Here is an 11317-nt window from a genome sequence, read left to right as displayed (position 1 = left end):
GTGTTATATATTTATTTCAATTTGAACAATTTTTAACATTAAAGGATACCTGGTTGATGGGGTTCTGGGAGTTCTTCTACTCCCCAAGCCCGGCCCGAGGCCAGGCTTGACTTGTGAGAGTTTGGTCCACTAGGCTGTTTCTTGGAGCGGCCCGCAGGCCCACATACCCACCACAGCCCGGTTGGTCCGGCACTCCTTGGAGGAATAAATCTAGTTTCCTCTTGAAAATGTCCCCGGTTGTTCCGGCAATATTTCTTATGCTTGCTGGGAGGACGTTGAACAACCGCGGACCTCTGATGTTTATACAGTGTTCTCTGATTGTGCCTATGGCACCTCTGCTCTTCACTGGTTCTATTCTACATTTTCTTCCATGTCGTTCACTCCAGTACGTTGTTATTTTACTGTGTAGATTTGGTACTTGGCCCTCCAGTATCTTCCAGGTGTATATTATTTGATATCTCTCTCGTCTTCTTTCTAGTGAGTACATTTGGAGGGCTTTGAGACGATCCCAATAATTTAGGTGCTTTATTGCTTCTATGCGTGCCGTATATGTTCTCTGTATTCCCTCTATTTCAGCAATCTCTCCTGCTCTGAAGGGGGAAGTGAGTACTGAGCAGTACTCAAGACGGGACAACACAAGTGACTTGAAGAGTACAACCATTGTGATGGGATCCCTGTATTTGAAAGTTCTCGTAATCTATCCTATCATTTTTCTGGCTGTCGCAATATTTGCTTGGTTATGCTCCTTAAACGTTAGGTCGTCAGACATTATTATTCCCAAATCCTTTACATGCTGTTTTCCTACTATGGGTACATTTGATTGTGTTTTGTACTCTGTATTATGTTTAAGGTCCTCATTTTTACCGTACCTGAGTACCTGGAATTTATCACTGTTAAACATCATGTTATTTTCTGATGCCCAGTCGAAAACTTTATTAATATCAGCTTGAAGTTTTTCAATATCCTCAGCCGAGGTATTTTTCATACTGATTTTTGTGTCAAATCCTTTAATTAAATCCTTTAAAAAGGATAAATCCTTTAATTGGTTGAAATTGGTTTTAACATTCGAAATCTAATTTGTTGATGTTAAATAATATAATATGTTGATGTTGATAATATAAGGTTCAAATTTATTAAGATACATACTTTAAAAACTATTTCTATTTGATACCAACAGTATCACGTTAAGAGAAGCGTCTCGCCTTTCTAACCCAAGTATAAAATATATAAAGAAACGGTGCAACTGTACTGGTATCTGCAGTACAAATTTATGTCCCTATTTAAAAAAAAAAAATAAACTGAACCAATCACTGCCACTCCTCACACCAATGCAACAATAAGGAGAGTGATAACAGTGCTTCACATTCGACAATGTTAAATTATTTAACAAATGACGAGATAATGAACATTGGAACAAATGTACAGCTCTCTGACCTTCATATAAAATCTGCATGTGACCTCATCAAACAAACTGTGCCAAGCCTAGAAGGCCTTCATGACCCAGCGTGGTAGCGGGACCTCTCCTGGCCAGTTACAATTGGTGAATTTATTCAAATTATCCAAGTTGATGGTTGTCACTGGGCCACCGTTTCCAACATTGGAGTAACTGGACAAATTAACATATACGACACCAGGCATAAATTACCATCCAAATCTACTGAAGTTATCTTGTATGCTCTTGCTAATTGCCAGGATGATAAGCTGATATGCAATATAATGAATGTCAGCAGACACAAGGACTCAAGTATGAGTGGGGTATATGCTGTGGCGTTTGCTGCATCACTTGCAAGTGGTGTAGATCCGGTGAACCTCGTATGATATGCAGAATGAGACAACATCTTCAAGAGAACTTTAAAGGAAAGTGTCTCATCTCATTCCCTGCAGCTCTGACACTGAGAAGAACACGAATCATCCGGTCATGCTCGATGGAAGTGTACTGCATTTGCAGAAAGCCAAATGATTTGAAGCTGATGGTATGCTGTGACCGTTGCAATATTTGGCACCATGGATCATGTGTAGGTGTTACAGAATGTAATGATGATTCGTGGATTTGTTTCTTGTGCGCTAGCAAGTTGTAAATTATAATTTAAAATACTTAATTAATACATTATTATTATTATTATTATTATTATTATTATTATTATTATTATTATTATTATTATTATTATTATTATTATAACCTTACCAAATGCTTTGCTGAATCAAATAATGTTATTACTTTCAATGTGTTACAATAGCATAATTAAGTGCTGCAACTATCAGGTCTTTTATATAGTCGGTATTTGTTATATTCTGTACTCTTTTAATGTTATTTAAATTTCAAATAGAAATAGTTTTTAAAGTATGTATCTTAATAAATTTGAACCTTATATTATTTAACATCAACAAATTAGATTTCGAATATTAAAACCAATTTCAACCAATTAAAGGATTTATCCTTTAATGTTAAAAATTGTTCAAACTGAAATAAATATATAACACTGTACGGTACAGTTGTGTTTAATTATGTTTTGCGATTCCTTTGGAAAAGGTATTTGTGCACCAAGTACTACTAGGTCAGTATGAGATATGCTGAATGTTGTCAATATACCATCTGAATACGCCTCACTTTGCGTTAATCATTGAACGTCCTAATGATTAAGGTCCCCAAAAGGACTTAATCAGACCTCAGTGGATATTTTTACTCTCCCCCTCTCTCTCTCTCTCTCAGAGCATCCCTTTATGTGTTGTATGTGGGTGCTGAAGTTTAGTCTCTTGTCTATGTACCCAAGCAAACCCAAGCAAACTACTGTGGAAATGTGCAGGACAAACATATCAATTGTGACACTAGCTCTCCACATATAGCATTTGCCTAATTTAGAAACTGTACTTGTGGTCGATCTCGAACACATGTTGTTGATGTGACGATGTGTTATGAATTTTGTGGCTAGCTCCTCAAGATTGTAACTTGCTTAGATAAATAAATTGTGTGTTCAGTCCCTGAACCCATTATGTGATAAATTAACTAAACTAAAAACTATAGTATAGCGACGAAACCTGAACTGCATAATGTAAATAGGGATTAACAGGAAAAAGATATAGGTGAAGAATAACACCAGGTAACTGTAAAGCTGCCGCCCAGTTGGGTGGGTGTGGAGCACATGACTGTAAAGCTGCCGCCCAGTTGGGTGGGTGTGGAGCACATGACTGTAAAGCTGCCGCCCAGTTGGGTGGGTGTGAAGCACATGACTGTAAAGCTGCCGCCCAGTTGGGTGGGTGTGGAGCACATGACTGTAAAGCTGCCGCCCAGTTGGGTGGGTGTGCAGCACATGACTGTAAAGCTGCCGCCCAGTTGGGTGGGTGTGGAGCACATGACTGTAAAGCTGCCGCCCAGTTGGGTGGGTGTGCAGCACATGACTGTAAAGCTGCCGCCCAGTTGGGTGGGTGTGGAGCACATGACTGTAAAGCTGCCGCCCAGTTGGGTGGGTGTGGAGCTAGACTAGTAACTGTGCGACTCCTCATAGATGTAAAGTGCCTTGTATAGTGACTGTTGTGAGCCTCTTGTTGAATCACTTGTGACACAAAAAATTACTGATGTGTGTATTTGTGTGGGTGATTAAATATGTATGTGTATTTATATATGTATACGTATGTATATGTACATGTATGCATAAGTATGTGTACATTAATAATTTTGTAACTAGCGTCAAAAGATTGTTATTTGCTTAGCTAAACGAACTAGAGGGTTCAGTTCCTGAACCGATTATGTGCCTCTGTAATCCTTTACACCACCGCCCACAGGATGGGTATTATGGGGTGCATAATAAAGAAAGAAAATGAATGGACCGAACCCCACAATTCATTTAGCTAAGCAAGATACAATCTTAATGAGCTAGTTACAAAATTCACTATAAGTCGTCAAATCATAAATGGGTTCGAGATCGACCACAAGTAGTGCATTATATAATTTATCAGTATTGTGCAGCCTGTGATCCCCGCCTGGCTGGATACTGATACCTAGGTAATTTTCATGTGTCCGGACACCGGCGATAAGGTGGTATTATTTATTTAACTTAAGAGATATATATTTTTAAATGTTGTCACATTAACGACTACATCTTCCTTTCTTCTGACATATAGATTTTTAAGATTAATTAAAATATATGGAAACTAATTATACAATTTATTGGCTGGTGTGCAGGGCTTCACACTCTCAGAGCAAGCCATCAAGTAACTATCAAAACGCATATATCTTCGTTTTCACTTCAGTTATATTTATGACAAAGGATTTTAAATGTATCCTATATTTCTACCTTTCTGATGACATAAATACTTTCGTTAATTACAATATCTAGATCAAACTAATATTGATTTTCAAAAGGTTGTATATTTTCCATCAATGTGTAAGTTTGTTACAAATGGAGAGCCAAGAAACCTTCTTTAAAATATGAATATCTTTCCTCACCTAATAAGACCTAATCTCTGAATAAAACGCAAAAAAAAAACTTGATTGTAACCTATCCACCCCTGCCCATTGGATGGGGGAGAGGGGGTTATGTGTAGGATAAACATATCAATTGTGACACTAGCCCTCCATATAAATCAGTTGCTTAAATTATAAACTGTACTTGTGGTCGGTCTCGAGCCCATTGTTGATGTGACAATGTGTATTGACTTTTGTAACTAGCTTATCAAGATTATAACTTGCTTGGCTATATGAATTGTGGGGCTCATTCCCTGAGCCCATTATGTGCCTCTGTAACACTCCACTATCGTCCATGGGATGGGTATGGAGTGCATAATAAATGAACTAAACTAAGCTCTGCCTTTTTGATAACATATACAATTATTAGCTTTATTTGTGAATCTCAATTAATTAAACAATATATCACAGAGCCTGTAGGGTTCGGTGAGATGAGCGAAGAGACATGGGAGATTTTACATAAGTACAGTACATGGTAGTTTAAGTAGCGAACGCATGTCAACGAATAACGAGTATATATAACAAAACCATTGTCCTATGAAGTCGATTTAACTTAAAACCATATATTTTTTAATTAATGTTAAATGTTTTCTGGCTAGTTATGTTAGATTTTATTAAAAATACGTATTCTACTTGTTAACATTATAATTTAAATTTGTGATAATTTGAGCAGAGAAGTGCGACAACTGGATATGCCAACAAACACTTTCCAAACAACGATATATCTTGGATAAGTCGCTCCACAACATTGCTGCTTGGACCATCGACTTCCTTTGATGCTACTTATTTCATAATGAAATTATATTAGTTTGGAGTAAATATATGTTTTCTCATGTTCTGCATTCAGCACCCACATTATAGTGAGTAAATATACCATATTACTTCATTACTTAAATAATGCTAGGAGGGTTTGAGTAGCTTTGGGTATTTAGTGCACAGAATCTCCAATAGATGGGGCGAGAGTCGCCCCATCTCTCTCACCCGAGAGAGAGTCGAAACTTAATTTAAAATTGATATATCTTTGTTCTCGAACATGATATATTTCATTTGGTGCAATTATAATAATGTTCATATATCGGTCTTTCTGGAGGCATATAAGATTTTAGGCTTTATTAGCGTATCTTTGTTAATTATACAATATATCGGCAAGTGCGTAGGCGTCTGCCCTCCATGCCCGACAAGCTACTGAGCGCTACTATAAAAACATATGTATCTTCACTTGAGCTATAAATATGTCTATTGTAATGTATTTAAAATGAAGCTCTTATTTCTATCTTGCTTAAGACTTATAAAACATTTGTGTTTATTAACGAATTTACGTGAAATAAACATTGATCTGAGAGAGAGTTGCTCTGTCGTTCTGTCTGTACGGGGTGGGAGCTCCGTAATTTTTAAAATACAATAATCTTCATTAGAAATTTAAATATGTCTATAGTAAAGTGTTTAAAGTGAAGCTTATATGTCTGTCTTTCTTGAGACATATAAAACATATATGTTTACTAACGAATTCACGTGAAATAAACATTGTTCTGAGAGAGAGTTGCTCGGTCGATCGATCTGTCCGGGGTCGGAGCTCGGCTATTATAAAAGTACACGTATCTTCGGTTTAAATTTAAATATGCCCATGGTGAGGTATTTAGAATGAAGCTTATATTTCTATCTTTCTTGTGACATATAAAACTTTTACGTTTATTAAGGAATCTGCGTGAAATAGGCATGGTTCTGAGATGAATGCTGCGGTTTTCGAGCTCGACGCGCGGCAATGGACGCCATATACACATCCAGTGGGTGTTATTGGACCCCATACCCATTTTATGGGTGGTTGGAGCCCCATACCCATTCTATGGGTGGTTGGAGCCCCATACCCATCCTGTGGGTTGTAGTGGATGCCATACTCATCCTGTGGGTGGTATTGGACCCCATACCCTTCCTGTGGGTGGATGTGATCCCCATACTCATCCTCTGGGTGGATGTGACCCTCATACCCATCCTGTAGGTGGTATTGCACCCCTTACTCACCTAACAGGTGGTAGTGGACAATATACCGATCCTGTAGTTGGTATAGTAGACACAATACCATCCTGTTTAGAGTAGTTTACCACATAGACATTCCAATGAACCATCGTTTTCTGTTAGCGTTCCTACAAAACATCCTTTAAAGATTTGTAAAGCACCAACTATGGTATATAATATTGATTGGTGAAGGACTGTTATTCTATGTAATAATTTTTAGTGCTTATTATAATTTACTAAGAACAACAAATATTTCTCAAAACAAAACTACGAACCTTCAATAGGAAGTAGCTGATCTATAATATTCTAAGAGCATGGACAATAGTAGGTAAATTTCACAACCCATGTGGGACCTGAAAAGTACAATTTTCCTTATAATTGAACCAATCACGACTATTCTGCTATCTAGGTTGACGGACGGGTACTGTGAGACGCAAGTTGGTACGTGAGGAAGAGTTTGGGCCTTGGAAAAAAAAGTAACTGGGAATATATCACATATTTACTAATTCATATTCAACATATTGACTTTAAGCATTAAGTCATATATGTGCTGTCTTGTGTGAGAACGGGTTGACAAATTAACACGTAAGGTAAAGGTAAGATAAAGGACAAATTAACTCGTAAGGGACAAACAAAAAGAAAAGTAATAACAAACCTGCTTGTTTCTAGTGACTAGATCAAAGGAAAACCAAAATTTCCCTGAACTGTGACAAGTGAAAAGCACCTGCTAGACAAAGTGGGAAAAGTTCACTAGACCCCATATGCACATAAAAGAATAATATGCTTAATATTAAACAATTAGAAATAAACACATATTTCTATACAGAAATTCCAGATAAGCATAAAAATTACTCAAAGCTTCTAGTACTTCCAGAAGGAATTAAACAAAACAAAAACAAAAAAAACAGCAAGAACTAAGTTTAGAGCAGTTTTTAGTTTTTTTTAAACCAAAAGCATAAATAACCAAACAAAGGAAGCATGGTTAAATATCAATTTAGAACTTTTAATGTTATTTACTACTAATCCTTACATTCACTTAATATACCAGAATAATATGGTATTTGCGGAGGACTTATTTCTTTTGAAGGTGTATTCTCATATGAAGATGGCGAACACTTCTTCTTGGATTGAGACGAGTGATGATTGCCTGAAATTATTTAAATTGCTTAATGTATTGAATGGCATTTTTCAAGTTGCAAATTTTTTTTAAATTACTGTAGTAGGTTATCAATGCTTACGTTTGTTATTCTCGGAATTCTCTTCTTCATATTTGAAGCATGGTTTCCTTTTTCGTTGTCGAGGATAGCCCATATCGTCTTCAGTTTCGACATTTGAAGTGTCTTCCGCAGCTAAGCATCTTCGTTTTGCAACGTCAAAATCATCTGTAATAATTGAATATAATTAGTCATATATCAGCGAGATATATATTTATCGTTACCTAGTAGAGTAGTGAACACTAAGAAATAACTTAAATCAGCTTCCTAAAGAGATGTTTAATAAAACGACGTACATGATTTGGAACTTATAACTGGGGCACAAAAGTCTTAAGTAGCTATGAGGAAACCCATCTTGTGATTAAAATATAATTATAATGCTGTTTTTGTCTGCAGTGTTAAAGTTATGGTGAATGAATGAATAGGTGTCTTGTATCTTAAATCTTAATAATTATAAATTTAATACCTACCAGTTGTTGATAGGATTGTTGATACGACATGCACTCGCCAATTTGTCGTGTCTGGCTTTTCGTGCTTTTGGGCACTAACTGTATGCCTGCTCCGTGGCCACCAGCACAATATTTTGTCCTGAAAAGTCGAAATAAACTGTTACATGCTAATTTTAGCACTAATTTGGAATATTTTTAAAGCAACTCAATATATGCAATTTTTTAGTTTCAAAGTAATGCTTACATCATCAGATTTTTCAATCCAGGTTGTGGAGATGATACCCACACTACGATCATTGAAGCCTACCACTGCATACCGCTTTTCAGATGTCATCTACAAAATTGAAAAATCTTATTAAGGGTTGTTCTCCCCCAAAAAAGAAATTAGCATAAAGTTGGTAATAGATTTACTTGATTATGTCAATCATAGATTAGCCACATTTGTAAATGATTTTCGGTTGGTATAAACAGTAGCTGCCATGTATGGACTAAAAGGCTTAATACAGTTTTATCTCTTAATGTGCTCTCAAAATATTAATAATTTTCATGAAATACAGGGTAATGGGATTTTTAAACAGGTAAATATTGGTCAAAAGATAATAGCTTTAATCAAAAACAAAATTGTGAATCTCATTAACTTACAATATTAGTTCAAACTATTATTAAAGCATGGATACAGTATTTAAATACGTACTTGTCATAAGTCATGTAGTATTGACAGAAAAGTATTTGCGCTTTCTGTCTCGATCATCATACCTGTGCGGTTTAGTTTTCTTGCTGGAATCACCTTCATGGATGAATTCCTAGTAAGAACCTTAAATGCTCCAATTAATTTGGAGTTACAAGGTTTCTCAAAGAGAGGTATACTTCTCGAATATACCCTGCAAAGGAACATGCTGTCTCCATTTTCATCGGTGTCACTGACAGTGTCCAAAACTTGGCAGCAAGTTTCATTATTCAGCAAATAGGCATTGTTTGGTGCCTTGGTATATATTTTATGTTCTGTATTTGGTGTATAAATCCTTTGAGCATGCTGCATCTCTTTCAGCCTCTTTGCAATTTGAACAAGAGGGTTTTTACTTGATCGAACCATATTCTTAACCTGCTGCAGGTAATTTTCAAATGGAAATGCTGAACATCTGTCCAAACTACCAAACTCTTTGGCATCAGAGGATATGTGTGTTAGGCAGTGTACATTGTACACTAAAAAATCCTTACCATACAGCTCACGAGCCTTTAACACAAAGTACAGCAAAAGATCATGTGCATATTGGCTGTAATTTAACTGAATCAATTTAGGTGATACAAGAATAGAAATGGCTACACTCAGAGTCAGGAAATGGTCATACAATTCTTTGGGTAAGATTCCCTTCAGTACAATCTTACCGGTGTAGAGAAGGAGTTGCCTGTATTCAGTCGCTTTCCATCTATCAACCTCTGAAAGACTTCGAGGTTTACGTGCAAAGTGCATAGGCACAAATTGTGTTAGTTGAATTAGACGCTGACTAATTTCATCAACTTGGCGAGCACATAATTTTACGTTTTTATTTCGTATCCAGGCAAGAAGTAACCTTTTCATAACCCCAAGACATATCTGATGCATATAGTCTATGGGAAAAGTACTCACCATATTTATATTTAAGTCACAGAATGGTGATCTACCATGGTGATGTTGAGAATTAGATTGATTACGAAAATCTTCATCTGTTCTGAGTTGTAAATTTTTCACTTGTTGATAAGTCATTCTTCCATTCCAAACACCCTCTTGGGTACATCTATCACACCCAAAGTAGCCAGAGTGGAGTTTGATTGCCTTCACCATTGCTTTTGCTGGGGCATCACATATGACTCCTTTTAGTTTTACTGGCAATGTTTTGTCATCATTTTTAAATCCATAGTGCATAATTTTTTTTCAAATCCTGAATGAATTCATTTAAAAAATCTAAATCACTAGGTTTAGAGCTTCCGTATGTGAGGACTACTGGGAAAACTCTTATAGGTTTGACATTATTGATAGCACAAAGAACAGGCCATAAACTTTCATTTTTACTTCTAAATATTGGCAAACCATCAATGTTGCAAATTAAAGATATTTCTGCCAAATCTCTTATTGTTGATTTAGGATACAGCCTTAAAGTTTTCAACATTTCCTCCTCTAACCCCAAGTAGATATACATCATGCCTGATTTAGTCTCAGTAGGTATATGTTTAACTGTATTCAGTAACGAACGAGCTGTTTTTGGCAAGTCAGCATGTCCCTGTTTTCTCAATTTTTTTAATAAATTATCAATGGCATTGTGTGTTATGCCATATTTATTAACCCATACTAACAATACATCTGATAATGATTTATCATCCTCATCACCACTGCTCTCTGACTCTGATGATATTGGGTCATGCTCATCAATCATGTCCCAAGTCCAATCTCTCTCTCTCTGACTTTCCAGAGATGATGCATCTTCATTGGCTCCACAACCAATATTAGGTTCTGAATTAGATGACAAAGCAGCATGGTCATCGTCTATGCTGTTTGTTGTAACATTGGCCAAAGGATCCTGATTCAACAACTGAATCTCAACCTCATCACTATTTTCATTTTTGCCACGCTGGGACGCCTGTTCTTTTAGGCGTCGCTTTTTGGCCCGTGACATACGCTGCCATCTTGTGTGGTATTCTCTTCTTTTTTCTATAATGTGTGCATACATTCTGAAGGAGAAAGGCCAAGTGCTACATTACCAATTACTATTACAAGATTATTAGTAAAGTACTGTACTGCAAAAAGCAAATAAAATGGGGTAAACTAAACTTTGAAAACAAATAATAATTAAAACAGGTAAATTAGTAAAATAACAAAGGCTTAAGCAGACATGACTCTGCTTAAGCCATGTAAAGCAGACAGATAAGATGGCAATATATAAGGGGAAAAAATTAAAAAGCTAGGATATAAAACTAATTGAGATCAAAAGCATAAATTACTATAGGGGAAAAAATAACAAATGACTTCATAAAAAAATTATCCAATTGCCAACAGCAACTTGGTAGTACGAGTCTAAGTCTAAGAAACAAACAAAATTTAAATGCTGTTATCTGCAATGAAACAATACATACTATTGCACGTACCGAAACATTGATGAATGTAAAAAATAGAGAACTATTTGCTGAATGTCCCATAAATGGAT

General features: G+C 36.1%; 1 protein-coding gene across 1 annotated transcript; it reads right to left on the bottom strand.

The window, feature by feature from the left end:
* Positions 1–7129: 7129 nt before the first annotated feature.
* On the bottom strand, positions 7130–9163 carry LOC123752701 (uncharacterized). Its single transcript, XM_069320180.1, has 4 exons — positions 8833–9163; positions 8383–8472; positions 8160–8277; positions 7130–7857 (listed from the first exon to the last, which is right to left on the bottom strand). Exons 2-4 carry the CDS (start codon positions 8470–8472, stop codon positions 7703–7705), a joined length of 363 nt encoding a protein of 120 aa, XP_069176281.1. The 5' UTR covers positions 8833–9163; the 3' UTR covers positions 7130–7702.
* Positions 9164–11317: the final 2154 nt, after the last annotated feature.

This window comes from Procambarus clarkii, unplaced genomic scaffold (assembly GCF_040958095.1).
Source record: "Procambarus clarkii isolate CNS0578487 unplaced genomic scaffold, FALCON_Pclarkii_2.0 HiC_scaffold_103, whole genome shotgun sequence".
Classification (NCBI taxonomy): Eukaryota; Metazoa; Arthropoda; class Malacostraca; order Decapoda; family Cambaridae; genus Procambarus; species Procambarus clarkii.
The sequence above is the reverse complement of the archived record's forward strand: the minus strand, read 5'-3'. Positions and strand labels throughout refer to the sequence as shown.